The sequence below is a fragment of the Calypte anna genome, chromosome 17 (genome assembly GCF_003957555.1).
Source record: "Calypte anna isolate BGI_N300 chromosome 17, bCalAnn1_v1.p, whole genome shotgun sequence".
Classification (NCBI taxonomy): domain Eukaryota; kingdom Metazoa; phylum Chordata; class Aves; order Apodiformes; family Trochilidae; genus Calypte; species Calypte anna.
In genome coordinates, this window is record NC_044262.1 from 4,782,776 (window position 1) to 4,807,697 (window position 24,922).

The 24,922-nt window shown below is 51.7% G+C and overlaps 1 protein-coding gene across 7 annotated transcripts; it reads right to left on the reverse strand.

The window, feature by feature from the left end:
* Positions 1-1,275: 1,275 nt before the first annotated feature.
* On the reverse strand, positions 1,276-24,887 carry SH3GLB2 (SH3 domain containing GRB2 like, endophilin B2). Of its 7 annotated transcripts, none has more exons than XM_030461134.1 (13): positions 24,567-24,629; positions 20,694-20,907; positions 17,789-17,930; positions 17,360-17,488; positions 16,037-16,170; positions 15,486-15,578; positions 11,427-11,489; positions 7,368-7,391; positions 4,822-4,911; positions 4,224-4,324; positions 3,745-3,759; positions 3,329-3,593; positions 1,276-2,674 (listed from the first exon to the last, which is right to left on the reverse strand). In XM_030461134.1, the coding sequence occupies exons 2-13, from the start codon at positions 20,790-20,792 to the stop codon at positions 2,567-2,569; spliced, it is 1,263 nt and encodes a 420-aa protein (XP_030316994.1). In that variant the 5' UTR covers positions 20,793-20,907; positions 24,567-24,629; the 3' UTR covers positions 1,276-2,566. The 7 variants fall into 7 exon arrangements, with proteins under 7 accessions (XP_030316994.1, XP_030316993.1, XP_030316996.1 ...); XM_030461133.1 differs by lacking the exon at positions 24,567-24,629 and adding an exon at positions 21,672-21,746; XM_030461136.1 differs by lacking the exon at positions 20,694-20,907 and having other exon boundaries at positions 24,567-24,887.
* Between the last annotated feature and the right edge of the window lie 35 nt (positions 24,888-24,922).

Sequence of the window (24,922 nt, forward strand, 5' to 3'; positions counted from 1 at the left end):
GAGTGGTCCTTCTGCACAGGATGGTGCAGGTGATGGGGTTTGCTCTGTGCACAGGTCCAAGCTGCTGCTCTGTTCAGCAGCAGCAGGGGAGGGCCTGGCTCCAGGAAAGGGAAGGTTCCACAGGGAAGGTGGACTGTGCTGCTGCAGCTTTCTCAAGTAGATCAGCAAACTTCCAAGGCTCAGTGTGTGATGGAGACAATCAGAAGATCAGCCTGAACTGATAGACTTCTCTAAGGTAAGAAATCAAATGTCAGTGGAGCTGTGAGCTAGCATCCTACCAGTTCTTTCCTAAAGAGGCACTTGATTGCTTTACCAGCCAGAACCTTTTTCATCTTGATGGTTTTATGAGACTGCAGCAAGAAAATGAATTCTGTTGCTTTGAGGTTGGTTTTTGTTTGTTTTTGTTTGTTTGTTTGTTTCCTGGTAAGCCCAAGTGATGGTGATACCCTAACACAGTTGTTTGATAGAGTTTTACTTGTCCTGAAATCTCTGGAGAGATTTGTATTAGCTGGGAGGGAGCAAAGTGGCCTTTAAAGAAGAGAGGAGATGGGTTTAATAACTTTCCAAACACTGAGGGGAGCTGCTGTGACAGTGAGGGAGGAGGTAACACCTCCTGCCCCAGGGCAGTATGAGTGTGGAGGTTACAAACTGGGAATAACAGAGAAATGGGGATGTCGCTGGCCTGAGGGGAAGGCTCACATGCTGTAAGGAGGAAAGGAAGGAGATCTGGCAGGGATAATCATGGCAATTGTAAAACTGAAACAGCAGCACAATGTGATTTCCCTGTTCCCTGCCATTTGAGTTTAGTAAATCTGAGTGCTGCTGCTACACTACAGAGCATTTCAAGAACTGCTTTTCCCTGGAGTTCTTTCCAAGCTTGGTGCTCAGGACAAAGCTTTAGGATTTGAAACAAGCAGCAGATCCAGTTTCCATAACAACAAAAAAAGTGTTAGATCTTAGAATAGCATTTCCAGTCTCTCAGCAGCTAAAGCCACACTGCTGCTGTAGCTTTGTGTCAGGTTCAAGAGGAGCTGTTGTTTCTTAGAGTTCCTGAATCTGTAGTGCTGAGGTCTCATCTGGGGAAGGAACTGCACAACCTCAGGGCATGTTGGCAGCTTCAGCTTGGACAGGAAGGATGAGCAGCTCTGTTTGGCTTTTACACCCAACTCCCAAGTCTGGGATAGCAGAAGGAAGCAGCTCCCACCCCAGCTGCCTCCCTGCCCCTGCTGCTGAACAGCAGCCCTGAACCCACACCAGATGCTGAGGCAAGAGGTCAGGCAGTTTGTTTATTGGCAAATAAGTGCTGAAAACCATGAGCCCTACATACACAGGTGCTCAGTGCCCTGTTACATTAGAGTGGTCACAATACCAGTGGGGAAAGTGCAAAAGATAAACAAGCAAAGTTAGTTGTGACATACCAAGGGGAAGGTTGTGAACAGAGAGCTTGGTGCAGGTGAATTTCTCTTCCCTCCAGCTTGAGTGGAAAACCAGTGACCCAGCAGTGGGAGTCCTTTAGCTGAGCTCTAGGTGTGAAAAAGCTCCTTAGGGAATTGAAAGATCTACAGACCCAAGCACTCCCTTTGAGCTAAACCAGCACAAACAGCAAGGGCAGCCTGGATTGTTGTGTGTGTGTATGGCCAAGAACAGCTCATTGGTAGAGACAAGTGGGACAAAACCTTCCCTGTACTGCACCAGATCTGTTCACTGCTGGGGGGGGGGCATCACTTAAATCAATGATCTGAGGTGAAAATAAAGTCAGGCTAAAACATGCCTGGAACAGACACAGTGAAAGAAAAGCCTGGACAATCAACACAGGGAGCAAAGCTCTGTAAAAAGGCTTGTAAACTGTGCAGTCCAAGAGCAGTTTCTCAGAGGAAATGCAAGCAAGATGCATGGTCCCTTGCACTGAGGTTCTCAGGTTGGTCATCACCAATTTCCTTCTAGCTACAGACAGTTGTACATGGAAGCCATCAGGCATCACAGGTGGCTCTTGGAAAGCCTCATGTGCCTGTTCTCCCACAGGTGAGCAAGGGAATGGGTTAACAGGCTCTTAAATTCAGCCTCCTCACCTCAAGAGCTACAACAGCTCAGAGGGTTTGTGTGGGACCCATCCCTGCTGGAATGCTTGATGGTTTGACATGGGCAATTCTGCTGAAGGAGGGAGGGTGGGAGGGGGGAGGCAGGCACTGACCCACAGCAGACACAAGGGAAGGGTAAGAAACTCCAGCAGCAGCTGCAGAGGGAGCAGCAGCTCTTTGGCCCTGGGAAAGCCACTGCCATACACACGGCGAGGGGAGGGAGGAGAAAGGAACCAAGGAATCTTGCAGCATCCAGACTGACCTCAAAGCAGGCTGCACTGGTAGTTAACACATTCAGTCTTGGGTGCCACCAACCCTTTCCCAAAACCTTACTGAAAGAGTTTTGCCACTTCTTTCCCACAATTCCCCTATTAGCAATGGAGTGTCAGCCCTGAAGAGAGCAATGGTCTCGGATGAAGAAATCCGTGTTGGAAGTGCCAGGAGATGAGGGGTGCATTCTGCTTGTACATTCTGCTTCCTGGAGATGTTTAACTCAACAGTTCCAAGTAAGTGACAGGAACTTTCCCTTTCTGGTTCCCTCTTTCCCCTATGAGCCAGTCTGGATCCATACCTGGCAGGCTGTACACAGTGATCATCTGGGGAGAGAAGAAAGCATTAGCCAGGAGCTTGCTCTGCAGACAGAGCTGAGGAGTTCAGTCAGATGGATCCTGAAAGAACAAAAATGCCTGAGGTTCATGTAGGGGACACCTGTGCCCTGTCCCTGGAGCTGTCTGCAGCTTTAATAGAAGAGCTACAGCAATTTGTCCAGTGTGTCCCTGTTGCCTTTTCATTCTTCAAATTGACTTTAAGGTGTTTTTGCACACAGGATGGATTGATATTGCCATGTCATCCCTTCTGGATGGTTCAGCCAACAAAAGAGTGCTACTTGCTGACTTTCCTTTTTGTCTGCATGCTTAGAGCAGGCCTCTAGCCAGCAGCTTATCTCCATCTCAGCTAAGGCAGCTCTATTTGAGGGTCACAGTGAAAAGACCAAGAACTGGGGTGTTAGTTGGGTTCAGCTGGATTCCCAACAGGACCAGAAGAGTTATTGGGGTGATATTCCTGAACAGCAAATGTCCATGAGCACAAGCTCATTGCAGCTCGGTGGTTGCCAGCATCAAGGAAAAGATTCTATTAGCACTTCCATAAAAAGGATTTTAGGAACAGGAAATGTAACAGAGATCCTGATGAGCATGCAAGGGGCTGCTGGGCAATTACAGCAAAATTCAAGAGGAGGTAAAGCCACCAACCTCGTCTGCAAGAAGTGCCAGCTCAGTGCTGTCAGCTGCTTCATAATCATAGAGGACTCTGGCCTTCCGTGTCCCACTGGCAGGAGGTTTGACTTCATTTGGGTTCAGCACACCCTCTGCCAGGGTGTTGGGCACCCCAACAACTGTGGGCACAACTGGAATTGTAGGCACAGTAGGAACTGTGGCAGCAGACACTGCTGGAGGAGAGGTAGCAGCTGCAGGAGAAGATGTGGAGTCTGGGTTGCCTATGAATGTGCCTGAAAATCTGACACAGGAGAAGAAAGCAGAATTCTGGTAAGGAACCAAGAAAAAACTCAATTCTTTCAGCAGTAACACTGCACAAGTGGCCTTCAAGAGCTCCAGCTGACAGCTGTGACATCTGAACTGCCCTGTGAGTAGGGAAACATCTTACTTACATTTCTCCTTTGGAGCTGCCAGCATGGAAAAGAAGGGAACAGGAGTAGTGAGTGAGCATGCAGAGACAACAACAACCCCTCCTGGGTCAGACCAGCCCCCCACACTGCTGGGACAGCCCTGTCCCTGTCCCTGCCCACAGGGTGTGCAGCAGCACAGAATCAGGACTGCACTTGAGCTTGCTGCTTGGCAACAGGAATTGGTCTCCCATGTGATTTAATTAATTTAGAGGAAGAGTGTTTGAGCTCTCACAGCCATCACGTTTTGGGAGGGATGTATAAAACCCCAGTGAATCCCATGGCAAAGCCTGCTCCAAACGCAGCAGTGGTCACCACTGGGTAAGCTCAGCAGCTCTGTCAGAGCTTGGAGGGGGCTTTAAAACTTGTACCCCATCTTATAATGCATGCTGGGGAAGGAGGCCTGAGCTTGGGGTGCCCAGTTGAGGGACCTTTAGAGAAATTAAAGCTGTTCTCTTTCTCACCTGCCCAGCTGCTTCTGCAGGTCCAGCATGTACTGGTAACACTGGGCATAGTAATTGGTCTGGGACTCTACAAACTCATGGAGACAACGAAGATGATTCACCTGGAGGGAGAAGGAGATCAGTTTGGGTGCCAGGCACAGGAACCCTCTTCCTGCAGCTACTGCCTCCCCCCACAAGAAGCAGAGTTGTGCACACCAGGATTTAAGTCACTTGATTGTCTTGAATACACTGATTTGTTAAGGCTGGGAATGTTGCATAGGCCCAAGGGTGGTCTCAGAGAGGAGGCTGTTCCTGGCACTTTATCAGTGCCCTTGTGGTTATTCCACAGCTCTGGTGAAGAAAAAAAAAAACAGTTTTTTCTGGCTTGGAAGCATTTAGAGGACTGCAGACGTGCAGGTGCCACAATGCACATACTTCACTATGTTTTTTGTTGGAATATTCCAGGATTTAGGAGGAAGTTGCTGTAGCCTCCAAGTTTCTGACCTCTCCTACCTCTGCTCCTAGTGCAGGGCTCCAGCATCCTCTTGGCACCCTTCAAGAAAGGATCCAGAGTCTCTGTAGTCCCTGTCCCCCCCCAGTTACCCAGGAAGCCACTCACATGTGTGCTGCTGATCCCCTCCAGCAGCAGCCGTGTCACCTCTGCCTGCCGATCAAACTCTGTCTGGGTCAGCCTCAGCTCGTGCTCTGCCTGTGGAACAGCACAGGGGGTTCAAGACAGCACCAGGCAAGGACCCCCCTTCTGCTTCTCCTAGCACCCACCCCTCCCACCAACCCCTCTTTTGGCACTGAGACCAAGTGCACCCTGTGAATCCCCTTGCACCCGTGACACTGAACATCAGGCACAAGAGACCCTGGGTCTCTGGATGTATTTCCACTTGATTCCTGCTTGAGCCTCCACTGGATCACTGCAGGATGTGGGATGGCAGCTCAAGACTGATGCAAGAGGCTAGGAAACTCCTGCTCCCACAAGACTGAATATGAAGGTGGAGAGGCTCTGGAAATCAGGAGGGATGTGGGAAGCCAGTCCCATGCCAGCTCCTCTCCTCAGTGCCTGCTGAGGGACTCAGAACTGGGCAGCTTGTGCTGCTCACTGATCCCTGCAAAGGCAACACTGGCAACTGGACCATCCCCAGGGTCTGCATCTCTCTGAGTGCTGCAAGAAAAGTAGCTCTGGGAACTCCACCTCTGAGCCTGCAGGCAGAGAAACAGAACATCCTCCTCATGCTCCCCAGAAGTGCAGCTTGGGCTGTTCTCCTTTGCACCACTGCAGCACAAGGGCTGAGGCCAGGGAGCATTGCACCCAAGTGCTGTTCCTCATTTACACTGCTCCACAACAGAGATGAAAATCCCAGCACAACCCAACCCAACCCAACCCAACCCATGGCTCTCCTCTGAAGCTCGTGACTTGTTTTGAGCTACAGAGTTAAACAATGGTCAACAGAAGGCTGCTCAGCAGCAGACATGGGTAATTCCAAGACAAACTGATATTGGAGACCCCATTTACCATACAGACAGAACATCTCTCCCCCACCACAAACACTGGGACAGTTTTGCAATACCTAGGGGGGTCCTTGCAAAAAGTTCCAGAAGCACAGGAGCAGTCAGGGGCTCTGGAACCTGCTCTCCCCTCCTGCTGCCAGGGGCAAAGGGCTGACAAGCAGGCACCTTGCTCCTCTCCAGCATCCAACACCAAGTGGAACACACCAGTTCCCTCCAGCTTCACCTTGCTGGAAGGAGGAGCATGGGCTCGGTGTCCTTTTCCCCTTCTCCAGGCAGTGCAGCAGCAACCAGAGGGCTCCCTGCCACCTGCACAGCTCTGCAGCACTTCTGCTGCTTTGGAAAGGCCCCGATGCTTTTAGTGTCTTTTAATCAGATTTGTCTCTCAAGCTGCAACTGATCTATTTTCTTGCATCCTCTGTATAAAAGGGATTATTTAAAGGAGAAGGGGAGGATGTAACAGGGGTTGTGTAATCCCTCACTGAGCACCCAGGGGTTCTTGCTCCTGGGAGCTGTGCAGATTCCTCAGCAGCAGCTGCAGAGCTGTGAGAGGCAAACCCAGACCCATTTGGCTCTGGATGTGGTTTCCCACCAAGCCAGGACCCAGGAGGCCCTTTCTTGTCCTTTGCTTCTCCAAGGCAGGGAGAACTTTGTAGTTTACTGACAGACCTTGGTCTATCCAAGCAGTACAGACCAAAGAGAGAGGAACAGAGCCTCACATGCTCACAGCTGCCTGCAGTCAGTTTGTTTGTTTGAGGGACTGAAGGATTTAAGGTACAGGATGAGCTGGGCCAAACTCAAGTCTGCTCTGGTGAGGCATTTGGAGTATTTGGAGGTTGGATGAGGCATTTGGAGGTTGCTCTCATGCACAGCATGCAGGAACCTTGCTGTTCTGCCACCCTGCAGCTCAGGCTTGTGTCTGCTGCTGGTGTTTGAGGTATGACAAGGAAACAGGATCCCAGAAGGTGTCTCTGGAAGCTCCATACCATGCTGGAGCTCCACAGAGCTCACCCTGCTCTGTAGCCCACTAGCAGCCCTCCATCTATCTTCATGGACAAGTCACACTCCTCTTGTGGAGCCCAGAAAATAACCAAAATCTGCTGCTTTGCCTCCAGAGATCCACTCAGAAGGGTAAGTGCAGCTCACCCAGACACAACAGGCTCCAAACCTCCCACCCTGCCCTCCTGACAGAGCTGTTCCCTCCAACAGCCAGGGCTGTTCGTGGGGAAACCCTCTGTCCATGCTCCAGCTCTGCTCAGAATTCCTGCTTGGAGCCAGCACAAGCAGGCAAGGGGCTCCTGGATGCTGTGATGCATGGCACATGCAGAATTGGAGCAGGCAGGGGCTCTGCCCCAGGAGCAAAGCTGAAATCACCTCACAGGGCATCACCTCTGCTCCTGGGATGTGGGTGCAGGGCTCCCAGAGCTGATTTTCATCACAACCCCCAGAGCTGCCTGGGCAATCCCACACAAAGTACAGCCAAGGTCTTCCCCAACCCATGGGTGTCACACTTGGAGCAGGGCTGACAACAGCAACATCCCAGGGATCCTTCCCTGCACAGGAGCAGGAAAGGAGCCTGCAGCCCTCTCACCCCCACCCCCTGAACCACCCCAGAAGGGCTGAGCACCATCTCAGCTGGGTACTTACTTTTTCCACCTCGTCGTTCCACAGCTGCAGGGGCCACAGAGCAACAGGAAAGGAGATCAGTGTTGGAGACGTCGAGAGGCACTCAGCAATAACACCAACTGGCAAGGATGCTCCTTGGACACAGCAGGCCAGCTCCAGGGACAAGCCAGCCCTTCACCCAGCAGCAGCTGCCACATCCCTGTCCCTGTCCCTTGGTTCTTGCACCCTTGAGCTCGGTTTCACAAATCCCTGCCAGCTCTGCTGCTCCCTGCCAGGGCTGCCACAGCAACTGTGTTCGTGGGGCTCCAGGAAGAAAAGGATCAATCAGCAACATCCCCTGAGCATCCAGAGTTATCCTGCTGAAGGCTGCAGAGGTTGGTGTTGCAGGACAGCCCTTCTTTTAGGATTAGGGAGAGGCAGGTGAGCTGCTTGAGCCCACAAATAGGACCTGGGAGCTGCCATGAGCTCAAGCCAGAAGCAATTCCTCATCCACCAGTTTAGAGAGCTCAGGTTAATGGGATCATAATCCAGCCAGGCCGTGCTGCCAACAGCAAGGAGTAAATAAAGGCTGGATTTGCAGAACGTTTCACTGCTCCTCCCTGCTCTCCTCACCCACAGGGGAAACTCTCAGGGCAGCACAACACTGCCAGCTGCTTGCTGGGATCTGGCTCCAGGACATGAAACAACTGACAAGAATCACACACAGTGATGGGACAGGGAGAGAAGAGGTAGAAAAAACCACATTGATCCTTCCCAGAGGTCCTTGGCTTGGCCATTCCTCAGCAAAACGACTCCCTCAGCCCCAGCCACATAAAGAGAAATCATTGTGATGGGAGCACCCCAGCCTGCCAGCAACACCCCCAGCAGTGGGGACAGGGGAGATAGCATCTGAGGACTTCAGCTTCACCCTGAGATGTCCCCTTTGCAGCTCAGGGAGGTTCCCCCCAGCCCTGCACTGCAGGCAGCCCCATGCTGGGTGCTGTGGGATGCAGAACATGACCCAAGCTCTCCCAGCTGAACCTCCCCAAGGTTTGCTCCCCAGGAAATGTCCTCAGGTGGGGCTGTGGGTGCCACCTCCAGGTGCTGAGACAACTCCACAAGGAGCACCTGGAGGAGCTGCCTGCTCTGGGGAAGGACTGGAGGAGGAAGGACTCACGCCAGGCTCCTGGGCTTGCAGCTCAGCTCCTGTTCCATGGTATGTAGCCTGAGTGGCATTTCTTCTTCTCTGAGCTGGTGTTGGAGGTGGTGTCCTTGGTGCTTTCTCTGATGTTTTGCTGGATGTTTTGTTACTGCAAACCAGGAACTGGTTCACACAAAGCCTGGGCAATTTCAGCCATGCAGATGGGGCCCTTTGTCAGTGTAAGAGCTCCTGCTTTGGAAGGCAGAGATGGGGAGATCCTTGCAGGCAGCTGAGGAGCAGTTCCCAGCCTGAACTGCTGCTCTGGCACGAGGCCTCCACCAGCAACTTCTCATGGTTCTGGGGGAAGGTTTATTCCAGGGGCCATGGGGCTTTTCCAGTCTGGCCATAGGTCTTCCTACTTAAGACAGTACTTAAGTCATTTCAGGCCCATTTAATAATTTCAATTCTGAATTTGTAGCTGGATTTATTTTCTCTCCTGTTTGCCTTGCTGTGCAATCTCCATCTCCACCCCTGTGGTGACCTGGGGCAGTTCAGCTTTGCCCAGATCCATCCCTGAGCCAAGGCACAACGTGGCTCTAGTCAGAAGTGTTTTAGGGAGCAGAAATGCCCATGATCTGCACTTGCCTTCCTCCCCCCACAGCTCAAGCCAGAGGAACCCTCTTTAAGGTACTCAATATGTTTTTTTCCTTAGAATCATTCCTAGGAGAACAGCACATGACAAGTGGCAGGGTCTGAAGGAAAGGGATATTTAGGCTTACACAGCCCACATTACACCTTACACAAAAACAAAGGTCAGTGTGGGAGAGAGGAGAAATGGCTCCTCAGCCTCCAACTCATACAAAAACAAGGGAGGTGCTTTGTCTCCAGGTGGATCTAATTCCACCCAAGCCCTCCTGTTACAGAAGGGGGAAAAAGAATGAAAGCACCATGTTATTCACCTCTCAAAAAAGAACCCAATATAAATTTAGAATCCAAATCAGAGCCCTGCTGTGAGGGCACGTGGTCCAGGAGAGAGCTGACCTCTCTGCTCACCTGTAAGACAAACATTTTTACCTGGGCAGAAGCAATTCCTCCCCCAAGAAGGGAGCAAAGCTCAGCAGCAAGGTGAGCAGCAGCCCCTGCTCTCCACTGCCAGCACTAAGACTAAAGTAGCACAAGGACTCTGGCCTGGAAGAGAAGCAGAGCAAGAGGATGAAGAGCTCCTACCTTGCTGACCCCTTGGGATGAATGCTGGGATTAGGGAGCTTCTTGCACAGTATTCCTGCCTGCAAAGAGCTGGGGAGCAGCCTGGGCTCAGCTCCTATTTTGCTATTTAGAGATGTCACTTGGTATTCAGGTCACCCCTGCTGGGCTTCAGGTGACACTTCCACCACCAGCTCCAACTTCTGACAGAGTTTTGGGAGCCCCCAGGAGCACTGCTGGCTGGGTGCTCCTCCTGGTTCTCCAGGTTTCCTCCTGGCACTCCTGTAGCAGGTTCTGCTGTGTGACCAAACGTGTTTAAGGGATCCAGGTCAGTGCTGGCTGCTTCCCTGGAGCAGTCAGAGCCCCAGAGCTTTGCTCCCTCTCTGGTATCACCATCACTGCTGTCAGAGCTCTACAGGGGCACCACTGAAGTGCTTGGCATCTGTTCCCCAGGCAGCTGGGTGATGGTTGGACAGGTCCAGCTGAGCATCTGGCACTCTGTGAGCTGCTAATGGATGTTATAGACAAACCTGCCTTCAGGTCTGCTTTAGAAAGCCCTGGGGAATGGTCAGGATGCTCTGTATTAATCAGAGCTATCGAGAGGCAGGGAAAGGCCATTTCTCTCCTCTGATTCTCCTGGAGCTCAGTATGAATCTGTTATTGCAATACCTGCACTCTGCTTGGAACACAGCATTCCAAGGGAGAAGCCAGAGCCACAGCTGCTGTGCCAGGAAAGGTGGAAATGGAGCAATTGCTGCAGCTTCTTCCTAAGGAGCCTCAACACCAGGCCAGTTATCTATGGAATGAGTTTTCTGGCTTTTGTACAAAGCTACTTCTGATCCCAGCATTGGTCTCCAAGAAGGTCTGGACAGATTCCCCTGGGAACTAACACTGATGCTATCAGCTCAGCCATTCCTCTTTCTTTCTCCAAATGGGGTGAGTTACCCATTAATCAAATCCAACTTGCTTCCATGATGTTGGTTGTTTGCTGGAAGGCTGGGCTATACTTTTTCCTCCCTACAGATCCCCTCCCCAGCCCTTCCACTCCCCAGTTATTCTATTAGCAGGCATCAGTGTTGTTCTGAATGCTATTTAGGAAGCAAGGTGACCAGTTTTCAACATTTTAATGAGAAATGTGACATTGTGCAATGGGGAGCCATGAACACAGCACAAAAAGCCCACTGCTTGACCACAACCACTTGACCAGTGCAACACAGAAGAGATGCAATGGGTTAATCACCCACCCCCAGCACATCTGACTGAGGAACAGCCATTGTCAGACAGGCCCCAAGATTAAAGGAAAATTGGAGAATAAATCAGCCTACACTGGCATGAGGGGTGGCTGAGAGATTCCTCTCCCTTTGCTTCTCTTGCCCAGCTCTGAGCACTGACACTACAGTACTGATCAGGCAGTGCTGTGTGTGATGCTGCCAGCCTACACCACCCAGAAAGGCCAACCATTGAGGGTGTTTTCCTTTTAATTGTTCCACTAGCAATATGGAACAGTTGGATGATTCCCATTGGAAACATGGACAAGAACTGGCAGAGAAACTGGGGAGCAAACTGAGCAGCAAAAGCTCCAGCCCCTGACCATGAGAGGGGTTTTGCATCCTTCCGACTGAGTCAGAGGAGCCCTGGGCAGCCCATGTCACATTAAAATGTTGAAAACAGCAGAGCACTAGGTCTGAGTTTAAGTCAGGTGAAGAGAGGGGCAGGAGGAGGTTGGAGAGGCAACATCCAGGAGGAGGCAATCTTACCGCTGAGGCGCTGGCGGAGAGAACGTAATTACGAGGTCTGGTCTCCTGAAAGTCAGGCACAGCCTGCAGTGGGGAATAGAGCTTCAGGTACAAGGCATGCAGCAGAGCTGGGAGGTGTTGGGTGGGCCATGGATGGAAGAAGGGGACTAGTGGTTTGTTGGTTTGTTTGTTGGTTTGCTTGTTTTTCCTGTCCGTGATGGGAGTTTAGTTCGAATTTACAGGGGGTGGCAGGAGGGGTCTCACAGTGGTGTGTGGAAGCCAGGATTGTGCAGGAGGTTGTGGCCTGGCTTGTGCCTGAACACCAGATATTTCTACTGCTAGAAACTCTGCCCCTACTTGCAGCCATCCCCTCCCACAGCAGCTACTTGGAGGGGAGATGGGGCAGCACAATCTCAAAGGTATTTCTCATCCCCTTGCAGCCAGCAGGTTGCTCACCTCATGTTGGCTCAGTCCAGAGGGTAGGACCTTCCTTTCCCCTTGTTTCCTGCCTACAAGTCCTGGATGTGTCCCTGGACAGGGCCTTGTCCTTTGGGCACCAGAGCATCCTTTTTCAGGGGCTTTAAAGAAATGCATCTACTTCTTTTCACTCTCACCAAGCTTCTGGGCATGTTTCCTCCTAACAGATCTATTTTCAGTCAGAGGCATGGCTCAGCCAAAGCAGATCTTGTCCAAAATCTTGCTATTGCCAAGGGTAGTGTATGAGCTGTAATCCCAGAGGTCAGGAAGCCTCCAGGCTACCTTTTCCACAGCTAAACCTCTGCCTTAGGGCAGGAAGACTTAATCTCTGTGGAGGCTTTCTCAGGGGGATCCAGTCCACCTCCCCAGAGGTGTGGGCTTGCTGACCATCACATAACATGGTCTCTTTATTTTACTAAACTAAGCTGAGGCCTTCTCCTGGGCTGGCCTTTGGCTGTAGTGTTGTCCAAAGAGATCACCCAAGCAGCTGGCTTACATCAGGACCATTGCACTGGGGTGCTGGGTCAGAGCATCCTCCTGGTGAGATGTTACAGTGCAGTGGCTTGGTGTGCAAGGCTGGCAAACAATCCAGCTGTCACCCAGCCAGGCTGTTAATCCCCTCAGGCCCCACATTTCTTCTCCCAGGTTATAATCTCTTTGTAGCTCCCCCCAGATCTACTTAACCACGCTGAGCCGATTCGCTGGAATGAGTGAGCACAGTGTGTGGAAGAGCAGCCAGGCAGTCCCAAAGATCTTTTAAACCATCTAGGAGGTTTGGGAATGGCTGGAGGAAGGAATAAGGAGGAGTGATTCCTAATACAAGTCAAGCCTGACTAGAGAGAGAAACATTTACAGTGAGATCTGAGGCCAGCACGGCCACAAGGCTTGACTGCTCCCTGTGGGGCCAGGAGATGTTTCCCAGAAAAAGCTTCTTGGCTATTTTTTACAGATCAAAAGCAGGTGAAGTAACCTCTCCTCCCATTCCTTGGTGTCCAGAGAGTCCCCAAACTAGTCATAGCACATGGGATGAAGGAGGCAAGCTGCTCCTGCACTCCTGGGCATGGACACGTTGTATTTGCAAGCAGTGGTGAAAATGGAGCCTCCTCCCTCCCCCTCCTGCTCTCCTAAAGGGGAAAAGGGGCAGAGCCCTGGAGCCTGGAGGACACAACAGCACCACAACCAGATCAACCTGCCTGTCATTGTCTCTGGGCTGCCTCCCTTCCAGGAGGGGGAACTTGCCAACCCCACCTGATCTCCTCCTGCCAGCAGCTGGAGGAGCCTGAGGGGGTGTTTCTGGGAGGCTCTTGAGCACTGCTTGCAAGCAGTGTTGCTGGAACCAAGCTCCAGAGAGGGGCTCCAGGCAGCCAACATGATCCCATCTTTCTGGGACACCTTCCCCAGGCAGCCACAGCCCTGACCATGCTCCAGGGCCAGTCCTGATGGGACAAGGGCAATATGAATTTTCATTTAAAATGGGAAAGAGACAATGAGAGGTATTAAAGGAAAAAAAAAATAATCACAGCACTGTTAGCACAGTCAATACTCACATCTCCCTCACACTGAGCAAATTACAAAGAAACAAAACAAGAAGGTTAGTAAACAAAACAGCATCAACAGGAAGGACAAAGCACAGAGTCTGAGGGAAATGCAGAAGCCCAGAGCAGCTCACAGGTCTGGGCAGCAGCGCATCTGGAGGGTCAGACAGGAGACAGAAGCTGTGGGAACAGGAGTTTGCAGGACAGAGAGGGGAAGAGCAGCAAGAGAGGGGTGAGCTGGGAGACGTGAGATACTTCAGGCCAGCTTTTGGGGAGAGGTCAGGCACCTGACAGGGAAGGTTGTGGTCTAATGGAGGAGGAGTTAACACCCCCAGAGCAGAGGCAGCACTTCTCCATGACATGCTGGAACCTTCCACCTCTGCTTTGTCCTCTTGAGGACAGGGACCCCACCTTTAAGCTGAGCTGGGGAAGAAGTGGGTGCCCACAACAGCTGAGGTTTCTCTTCTCTTGTGTTATCTCTGTTTTCAAGAAGCAAACAGAGTGAAATGTGGCTTGGGGTGAATACCCTGGAAATCCTCAGCTGGTTTTGCACCCTGCCTGGGGTGCTCCAGCCCTGCAGTTTCTGCAGGAAACCAAGCTTTGCTTTTCCAGCTACAGGGAAGTTTTTTATCCAAGAGTCTGTGGGCAGCTGAGAGGCTTTGAGATCACTTCATGTAGGAAGCAAGGTAAAGAGGAAGAGGTTGGAAAGGGAGAGGAATCACAGGAGTTGTCTGAATTCCTGCTCTGATTTGAGCTCAAGGCAATGGCCACCACTGAGACTGGGGGAGCCATCTCCTTCAGAAGGGGAGTTGGGGATCCCTGAAATTACCTTCAGTGGATCTACCTGACCTGACTGATGAAGGGAAGCTCTTCCAACAGGGCAACTACTGCTTTTGTCCACCCAAAGCTTTGTTCAGGGCTTTTCCACATAGGCCTGAGCACTCTGTTAGCCCTGATGGAGGTGTTTGAGCTTAGCACAGCTTCCCCATGTGGAAAAGGGAAACCACCCAGGGAGCTGCAAGGCCAGAGGCCCAGCTGAGCAGATGGCTAGAAAGTGGTCTCATGGCAAGGCTCCTAGGCTGGTATCCCAGTGTGTCCCAGAGACTGAGAAGGATTCCTGCCTATTCTGATTGCACACATTTGCTAGCTGAGCTTCTGGCTCCAGGCTAGAAGCAGAAATTGGCAAGTCCTTGTGCCAGCAGCCAGAGCACTACAGGATGGCAATCTGCTTCACCAAGGCCCTCCAGGGAAGCCATCAGTGCTCAGCTACATTCTCTCTGCCTTCTGCTCCACAGCCTCAGGCCCAGGGAGAGCCCAGCTCCAAGAGATCCCTCTCACCCAGGGGGTACCCTGAGCTGACAGACCTTGTCAGCCCCAGACCAGCACCCACTTGTCCCCACTGCTCAGACCTGTGGACAGTGACACTGACTCACCAGTCCCTTCTGCACTGCTCTGACCTGGAACCTTTCCTAGTTTGTGTGCCATGGTTTCCCTAAAGTCAAGAGGGCAAGACTACCTTGTATCTAGACAGCACCATGAATTAAGTGAACAGGAAGGCTGAGGGAAGGGCCTCTTTTGGCAGACAGTCTGACGCCAGCCACTCCTTAAGGCTCCCCCAGCATTCCTGTCTGGGGAAGACCAAGTTTAGCTGCAGAGCCCCAGCCTTCTTTCCCCTTTTGTACCTCCCAGCTCAGCTCTCTCTTGCCTTGCTTTGAGACCCCCAGGGAAACTGAGCAAGTCCTCAGAAGATGCAGCCTTTTAGTTACTAGCACAAATTGTCTGGTAATCACTAGGAGACAGGAGTCTGGTTCAAGTAGAAGTTTCCAGACTCTGGAAGCTCAGAACAATTTGTTTCATCAACTGCCCCATGGGAGAGCATCTGAGGAACCAGCACATGGCTCCTGCTCCAATTTCCCTTGTGTACAGGATGAGGAATACCCCACCCATGCCTGCCAGAGCCAGGACATAGTAGGGTAGCCTAATTTTTGTCCAGAGAACACGTGGCACTGCTCATGTGAGCCAAGCCCTGGGTTCAGAAGGACAGAGAGGTGAAGGAGGGAAAAGTTACCGCTGCTTTTGCCTCGGCAGCTTTGGCTTTCTTCAGCCTGGCTTTGCAGGCATCCAGATCCAGGCGGCGATTCTGCAGGATCCTCCTCTCTTTCTGGAAGGGACAGAGAAGGAGGTAAGAGCAGACTGGTCTGGGGAGGTGCTGGGGAGGGAGAGGGATATGGTATCATCTAGGAATCAACTGTATTTCCTTATAAAAAATGCTTGGGAGAAAGGGGCTGTTGCTGCGTTCACCTCGTTAGTAAAAGTTTCGGGCCTGGCTGCCAGGGACCCCAGGCCAACCTTCTGGAAAGGGGAGAAGGCAGTCTATGGGTGGGTGGTACCCACTAAGCTGCAGAAAAGGAGGCAATTTCCTCATGTACTTCAACTGACAATCCTTCCCTGCCCCTGAGGGAGCCCTGAGCAAATCAGGATTGGTATTCCCTCGCATTTCTTGAGAGTAGAGGTCTGGAGTCCCCCGTTCTCATTGGGAAGGAAAATGAGTTCTCCCAGCACTGTCTCTCTTCCTCTCCTGTTGCCCTCCCTGTCTGCCCTTCCCTGTGCCATACTCACAGAGATAGTTCTCCAGTCCCCTTCCAGGAAGTTGCGCAGTGGGGTCAGGAAGTTGATGGAGGCAGAGTGGATGAACTCCCGTTCCGCTGCACCCAAGCGCCTCTGAGTCTCTCCAACTTTTATCAAGGTCTTCCCTGCAATAACAGAAACCTTTCACTCCAGGAAAAAAACAATCAACCTTGTGGTGGCTTCAGCCAACTCACCCAGAGCTACCAGGCTCCAGTTCTGGGGGACAAAGGCACAGAGTAGCCTGGTTGGATGAGATGCCCGTGGCTGTTCCACCCCAGCTTCAATCCCAACTACGTCTGCTTTTAGCCTGAGCTCTCTTCTCAGCTGCTCCCAGGGCAGCTTTGATCTTATCTGCTGAGGCATTATTTCCACTGATGTCCTTTTACTGCTACACCTGCTTGCACAGAATGATCTTTGTCCCATAAAACAGAGGCACAGGAACAGAACAGCAAATTAAAAAGCACCAGAGCAGAAAAAAAATGAGTTGATTAGGCAGTGCTGGCTATAAATGCAGCTACAGCTGTTCTGCCTGTAACAGGACTCACTATTGAGCAGCTATTGATTTGGAGAGCAATAACAAAGCTCGTGGCAGAGGCAAGGACAGCTGGAAGTTGAGGCTGTGTTTCTGTGCAGCTCTGTTTCTTTGAAAGGGGCAACTGTTAGGATCTGAGAGCAGAAAGATGTGCTGTGGTCAGGAAGGGGCTTGTTGAGGCTTAGAGCCAAGCACCAACTTTCCCAAGATATTTTCCTATTTTCTTTCTGCTAGAGGAAGGTTTCCACTCTCACCTTGCAGGACACAGTTTAAAGGATGGTTCTGTTCAGAATCTAGAGAAACTCTCTGCAACAAGATACCACCTTAGACTGAAAATGAGCTCAAACTGGACAAAGCCAAAGCTACTCATTGCAGCCCCCTCTTGAGGCTAGTTTAGAAAGCCACAGAAATACCCCAGGATGGTTTCTGCATCCTGTAACCAGCTGCACTGCTACCCTGGCTCCATGTATCTTTATTTCTTCTCCAGCTCTGCCAGCCCTGAGGACTGTATTAGGAATGGGAAGACCCCTGCCCCTTTTCACTTCCCAGCAAGGCATGCTCCATGCTGGGGGAAGACTTCCTACTCCAGGTGGGTTGTTTGCTTCTGTGCTAGAGAAGCTCCTTCTCTGGCAACAGCTTTGACATACTAACAGGCAGACTGCCACCAGAGGAGCAGGCCACTCTGTCCCCTCCAAGAGGAATGCTGAGGAAGTTTTAACTCAAAACAGTGGTGGGGATGCTCTTAGGAAGGGATGGATTCCCAGGGCTTGTAATTGACTTACCATAAGGTGTCCCTGGCCCAAAGTCATTAGCTGCCTCTGTCATGTACTGTGCCAGCAGCTCCCCGTTGGTGACCCGGGAAGGAACCTTCCGGTCAAGCTTCTCATAGAGGAATTCTTCTACTCTGGCACCTGGGATGAGGATGTCACCAGTGGTTACAGGATGAAAGATGGGCCCTGGAACTGGCATTCTGGGTGGCCCACCCCCTGCAGCCCTCAGTCATGCACTGAGAGAATGTGTGAATGTGTTCCTTGCCCAGCCCTTGGGAGCTGCCCTGCACAGGCATCTCCCAGCTACACAGGGAAGGAAGGAGAGGCCCTGCAAAAATAGGTTTATTCCAGCTCCCAGAGCCTCAGTGGAATGGGGCTCCCTGCCAGAAGGCATGTCCTTTAACACTGAGTATTTCAAGCATTAGAAGAAGCTGGACTTACTAGGGTTTGGCTGTAGCAGGACTTCAGTCTGACGCAAAATCTTCTCTGTCCAATTCTTGGTGCTGTCTGCCCTGGCCAGGAGGTTTTCAAAGTGAGCATCTAGTTCAGTTTTCTCAGCCTGACCCAGCTTTTCTTCAGTAAACTGCAGGCAGGAGATAAGTCATGAAGGTTTGTTGTACTAAAGCAAAATGAGCATGCTACAGAGCTATCATGAGACACTGAGGCTTCTCCCATCTCATGCATTTGTCTTAAGAGTAGAGCTAAAAAGCCCTCAAGGTGTCATCCTTTGTTCACAGACATCTGTCAGGGTAAAAGAGCAAATTTTTGCTCAAGAGTTTAACAAGCATTGAGATAGAGTCCAGGTTTGAGAAGTGTTCTGGAATAAGTAACTTTTAATAAGGTCTGGAGGTGTAGCATGAGATGAGACGTCAGGACACTCCTCATTGCTTCTGAGAGAAGATCCCATTGCCTCTCATCCCATTCCCATTTTCCACTCACTCCTCTCAGTAATGTTGGCCAAATTTAGTGTATTTTTTAGAACAATTTCCTGCTCTTGATGGAAGCAGCATCTTGTTGGATCACAAAAAAATCCCCTTTAGGCACTGGGGATCCTATAGAGGTTGCAGTTGTCCTTCTATCCCCTTGTTTCTGGCTCCTGGTGCCACTGTTATCAGGACATGGTGCTACTGTACAAATACCTGGTGCAGTCAGGTGTCAAGAGATTAAAGCTTGGCTAAAACTCTTAAATGAAACACAGCTCCTGTACCCTCTGCCCTCCTGCATCCCACAGCTCAGCTCCAGATGGACCAAGATGCCCTTCATGGGCTCTGATGTCTGCTGCCCCTCCTGAAAGCCTTTCTGGCAAGCTCCATTCCTGTGGCTGCCCAAGAGCCCCAGCTGCCTTCCCATGCAGCACAGAGCTGGGAACAAAGTGAGATAAGGAGCACAGAACCAGGGCAAACCAACCTTTAGGAGTCCTGTTACCAGCCCTGTGTGCAAATGTTGCTAGATGTCCAAGATATACAAGCCCTGCAGGTATGTTTACACAGTGACCTGTTTGGGCAAGACTGGGGAGGCAAAGCCAGTGCCCTGCTTTGCATGGTGATGGTGGGGACAGACACTGAGCTGCAAGGACAGTCACACTCCCTCCTGAAGCCCCGTGGGGACAGGGGACTCACATGGCATGGCCAGGGATTGCTTCACAATTCCTGGTGCTCATTTTCATCTCAGTCTTGCCCTGGCTCTGTGGGTAAAAGCAGACTGGAGGTGAGGTGGTGTCTGTATGGCTTTGTACCTGGATGGTTGTTTTTGGGGGACCCACAGGACTGTCAGACATGTGTGAGCAGCTGAGGCTCTCTCTCTGTCACTGCTGGAAGCCCAGGGCTGTGTTCAGACTCTGCCAGGCTGGGCTGAGTCACGGCCATGCAGCAAACTGGGACTTCCCAGGTATTTGGCACCAATTCTCCAGTCATCTGTTTAAGAGCTCCCTGAAACAAGCCCAGACTCTTTGATGCTAGCATTACAGTCTCCTTCACCCCTCCCTTTCTCAGAGATCTTTTTTGAGGTCTCATCTCACTTTCAAATCGAGCTCTTCTTCCTGCAGTTTAGACTCATCCTGCACCAGCACCTGCCCTGGAGCTGTCAAGCCTAAACCCAGTTTCTGGTTGGCTTTTTACAGCATTGCTGCAGAGTCAGATCACTGCTGAAGCTCCAGGCAGCTACTGCTCATCTCTTGAATTGCTCCAGCTCTGGGGTCCTTTGCAATATTCACAGGAATCACTGTCCTTTGTGGGTGTTCTCTGCAACCCAGCCCTTCACCCACTGCAGTGGAATAAAAGGGCTCATTTTGCACAGCACTTGGCCAGGGAGCAGCCAGGACTTGGTCACTCAGTTCTTAGGTCAGGCACTAAAGCTTTTTGTCTTGCAAGAGGGCTGAGGACATGCACCATGGTCACTACAAGTCTGGGCTCTGCCAGAAGGAGAGGATGGGCAGGAATCTATCACACCTTGTGGCTCCATAAGGTCAGGCCAGAAAACAATCTTTATTCAGGCTTTCTCTCAGCTGGAAAGCAGGGCATAAATGTCATGGAGTGGGTGCAAAAGGCATGGGAGGCTGTGGTTCACATCCTGGAAGACTGATGCTCCATTTCCACCTAATTCCCTTAGTGTTGCCCTCACCCTGTCCAGAAAACAGCTGCAAAGTCCAGAGCTGAGCAGTTTTGGGGCTCTTAGTCCCACCTCACTGCAGGGTGCTCTTGTCCTCCCCTGTAACACACCCCTCTGCCTCACCTGTGCCTGGGGACACTGATCCAGCTCACTGGGACCTCTAACATGACTTTTTAGATGGATCAGAGAACTTGCCCAATTTCACAGCACTGCTGGGGATGTGCCATCAGGTGGAGGGGTGAGCAGGAGCAGCTTGCAGTGAGCTCAGCTGAAGCTTCTGATGACAGCAGAGCCAGCACTGGAGATGAGAGGTAAGTTACACTCCTCACCCTATCAGCTGCTTTGTTCTTTCTTCTGCAAGTCAGAACACAAGTGGAGGGCTGAGCTGGTAAGTGCCAACAGATCTCAGCTGCTAAGCCCCTCAGATGTTGCTCCCCAAGCCCATGTCCCCAGGGAAAAGCAGGGCAGCAGTTCAGGAAGTTGGGCTGCTCCAGCCTTTCCAGTAGAACTCCCCCCATTAATGGACTTCTGACCCTAGGAATTTATTTTATTTATTTCATTCTTTTTCCTTCCCTTCAAAGGCTGTGAGCAGGACTACAACCTGATGGTTGGGTCACCACTCCTGCCCTGAACCAATTCCAGGATCTGTATTGTGGGATCATGTGGCAGGTCAGAGTGTGCCAGGCTGTGCTGATCCTGTCCTGCAGGAAAGGTCCCTGCAGCTGAGCACCAGTCCCACCTTTGTGCAGGGAAGCTGAGGAAGTGATGAATAATGCAGGGCAGGCTTTGTCAGTGCCACTCTCCAGGAAGGGGAGAGTCCTGCTGCATTCCAGGGCATCAATAATTCAGCCAAAGGTTGGGTTTCCTCTGGGAGGCTTGGCTGGCAAGCAGGAACATGAGATGCATTACCAGAGCTTGTGGGCAAGCAGGCTGACAGGTCTGGGAGAGCAGCACTTGGAGGAGAGGACCAAAAAAAGCAGGATTAGTTCTGGACTGCAGTTATGGCAGCTGCACAGCTTGGGAGAAATTCCCCTTTCCCTAAGAGAGTTGGTAGAAATGCTGTTGGCAAGGAGAGCTGAGCTGGATGACAGCTACAATATCAAAAAGGTTGTGCCTACAGCCCTACAGCTTTGAGGCCCTGGAGGTTAAGCTTGAAAATAGGTTCTAATGCTTTGGTGCTTTCTCCCCTTTACAGGGAGGGCAGTAAAATCCCAGTGCTCCCACTGAGTTATGCCACCACCACAGCTGTTTTGCAGAGTGCAGCACGAGTTGGCTTCTGTCTCTGCCAGGCTTCTGGGATTTATTTTTCTTTTCCATCCCTCTCCCCTCCAGCTGGCCAAGGCCTGGGTGCTGGGAGCTTGGTCAGGGAGCTGCAGCCCCCTTGCAGAGGATCTGGTGGCAGAGTTCAGGCCCTTGTACCACTTGCAAGGTCCCCAGTTTTTCCAGCTGGACATTATTTATGATTTTCTACCTTAAATCATGAAGATCAAACCAGGGCCAGGAGTCTTAAAGCAGGAACAGTCTCCTGCACCTGGCAGTAAGTTTGGGCCATTGGATTTTCTGAAGCCTCTCAACAGCTCCTGCTGCCCAGGCCATGGTAATGTTTGTTCTTTTGGTGATCAGAGGCACAAAAAACCTCAACTGAGGCAAATCCCAGCTTGTGCAGGGTCACGTTAGGAGAGGAGCTATAGCCACTCTGTCAGCATCTAAAAACTACCTGAATTGCAGTGGCTCTGGACCAGATATGGAGTATGCTTCAAGTATTTGGTCACCAGGAGTCAGGAAAGCTGGGCTGGGAGCCAAGGGAAACTGTGCTAGAGGACAGAAGGAAGCCATTAACAGGACAGCTTGGTTAACTCATGAGCAAGGCATTTATGAGAAGGGAAAAATACTGCCCTTGTGGATCCATAGGGGTGTTTCACATGGAAACATGCTCTGGCCTGTACTGCTTGCCCTCAGAACCCTTATCTTAAAGTCATTCCTATTCTTTTGACTTTTAAGGTGTCCAGCACCCAAGATATCAACACCCCAGCAAGGTCAGCAAGCAGAGAAGAGGCTGTTTTATCAGCAGAGCTGAGAGATGGGGGAGTCTGTCTTCCTTCAAGGTAGGATAAGTCAGCCTCCAGAGCTACAGTAATTACATGAGCAGTGGGATAAGCACCCTGAGGCTGTATTCAAGCTTGGACAATTTCACCCAGAGCCACTTTACATCAGAAGTGACAAAAGACAGACACCTACAATTATTTCCAGACATCCCTGAGAGAGCCTGGCTTGTATTCTAAGAACAGAGACACCCAGTGTGACACCTCTGGAAGGAGAGGTGCCAGTTTAGTAGGGAGGTGGAGGTGTTAGCACAGCTTCCTCTGCAGAGGTTTGGGATCAAACCCATGTACTGGTAACTGGAAGGTGCAGCTGGTTAAAGACCTTGCTCTTCTTCAGTGAAGATGAAGAGAATGACCTGTTTGAAGTCTGTCTGCAGGTGCTGCAGTGGTCAAGGGCTGTGTGCTGGGTCCCCTCTGAGGACACCAATTTGATCATTGTGACAGGTGGTGCAAGAGTCAGTGCAGAGTGGGATGCTGAGTCCTACAAAAGCTCTCCAGCCTTGCAGCTGCCCAACCCTGGAAGCTTGTTCTCCACTCCCAAGATGGAAGAGATCATCACTGCCTTTCTCTTCTACATCATCTGCTTCTACCAATTTTCCTTTCCTGAAGGAGAGCAGGAGAGATGCCATGAACCCCACATGAAGCCACTAAGCTGCAGGAAAGCCACGCCAGAGGCTGTGGGGTGGAGACTCCAGTGTACTGACCATGCTCTGCCTCTTTCTCCCTTGCTGAGCAGAGCTACAGCCCTTCTTCCAGTTCCAGTTTAGCCCTTGTGTGTTGGGCAGACATCTCAGCCAGACAGCAATAGCTAATGCTGTCTGAGTGGCACAGCACGTAATGGTCAGTCCATTTATCTCCCAGTCACTGCAGTTCCAGTAAAACATCCCTTTGTTAAATGCCTGGAGCCAAAGAAAGCATTTCCAATACTACAGAAAGCTGAGCTTATCCTAGGCAGGTCTATGCTCCTCCTGGAAGATCTGCCCTGCTAAGAGTGCTACAAACCCAGTCCTTACTGCCAACAGCAGACCTCAACTGTTCATTTCTGGCTCTTGGTGGAGTTAGGGTGATGTTCACCCACACTACCAGCAGGACTCTATGGGGACAGCCCAAACAGACCTAATTCCCCCAGCAATTACATCTCAGAAAGTAGTTTTTAGCCTCAGTGATCCATTTCCTTCTAGTCTCTCTTCCTTATCCAAACACCTGCATGCTCTCCAGAAATCCACAGTGCCCATTTTGTTTCAAGAAATTACTACTGTGATTAGTCATATGAATATTCATGTAGCAGATAATGTGGAGTAGGTGTAGCAGGCAGAAGCCACTATTTATAAACGCCTCCTAGCTCTGGAATCACTGTGTGCAGACACTGTTCCCATGCCTGTCTCCTTCCTACGCCTTGAAGCTAAAAACCACTTATCAGAGACTTACAATAGGGCTTCTAAACATGAGATTTCTCCATAACATTTCTTCCTTTCTTCTGCTCCCAAGGTCATTTACAGCAGAACAACATCTTTAAGCTCTCCATCTGCTCCTTATTTTGCACCTGTAGTTAATATCTCTCTTTTTCATAACATATGACTCATTGGCAGAGGTACAGGAGGTGATATCTGTTTACAGGAGACCAGTTCTTAAGAGAGCCAGAATCACTCCACTGCACAGAAGGTCTGGAACAAGACAGCACCACTCTGTTTATGAACCCCCACACAATAGGTAGGGCAAGAAGCCCAGTCCCAGAGTCATCACCTGGACTTGACCTTTCAGGCAGGATCCCAACCCTCTCTGACTTACCTCTCCTCAGCTGTCCACCCAGGAACAGTTTTCCCATTATCCCACACCCAGGGAGTGGGCAGACTCAGCAGCCACTTGCTACACACTTAGCTCCTCACAGGTCACCAAGTTTCCTCACAGCTCTCGGGGGTCACTGCATCCCCAGCAAGCTCCTGCTCTCCAGTTTGTGATGGGTGCTCCTGATCCCACATCAGCCCTCAGGGACACTGCCTGCTCAGCCTCAGCAGCTCCTGCCCCTTCCTGGGTTTTCTCAGGGCCTGGGAGCTCCATCACCTCCCGAGGGACTGAAGCACAGACCATCTGCAAGGCCACCTCTCCAGCAAAAGGCCACCTCTGATGGCTCTGGGCAGGGCTAACAGAGCTGCTGGTTGCATGAGAAGCTTTCCTCTGAGAACAACAACCCTCAGACAAGCACTGTCCCTTCCACACTCCCCTCCCTCCCTCCCCAGCCACCTTACAGCTTAGGAGCAGCTCTGGGGCTCTTTGCCACATGATTCTCACCGCAACAGCACCCGTGGCTCCGGCACACAGCACGACCCAGTGCCCGGAGGTGGCCGTGACACCCAAGCAGTCTCCAACCCCTTCTCCACCCTCCCGGTGCCCCGGGAAGGCTCTGACAGGGCTAGGCCCGAGCCCCCCCTCCCTCCCTCCCTCCCTGCTCTGATGAAGGCGCCGTTGCCATGGTAACGCGCTAAGGCCCGGCCCGGTCCGGCCCGCCTCACCTGCATGGCACGGGAGAAGAAAACCCCCGCGTCCGACGCCAGTTTCTTCATGTTGAAATCCATGGCGCTGCCGGATCCGCCCTCGGCCGTCCCTCACCCCCGCTGTCACCGGAGGCCGCCGCACGCCCGCCCTTTATAGAGCCGCCCGGTGCCCTCCTCCCGCCGTCCCGCGGCCTCTTAAAAGGGCTCCGTGTCACCGGGAGGGCCCTACTGCCTCCCGGCCGGGCGAGCGGTGCGGTGCGGCGGTGGAAGGAGAGCGTTGTGGCGCGATGGCAGCCGGCGGGGGGATCCGGTGTCCCCGGGGATCGCCTCAGGAGGCGGGGGCGGGGGCGGGCGGGGGGCGCGGCCCCTTTAAG

Excerpts from the sequence above, each read along its gene's own strand:
- SH3GLB2 (XM_030461134.1), bottom strand. The coding sequence starts at position 20,792 with ATGCCCTGGAATGCAGCAGGACTCTCCCCTTCCTGGAGAGTGGCACTG. Across the intron at positions 11,490-15,485 it reads CTGCCGAGGCAAAAGCAGCG|GCTGTGCCTGACTTTCAGGA; the intron begins GTAACTTTTCCC and ends TCCCCACTGCAG. Across the intron at positions 4,325-4,821 it reads AGGGGATCAGCAGCACACAT|GTGAATCATCTTCGTTGTCT; the intron begins GTGAGTGGCTTC and ends TTCTCCCTCCAG.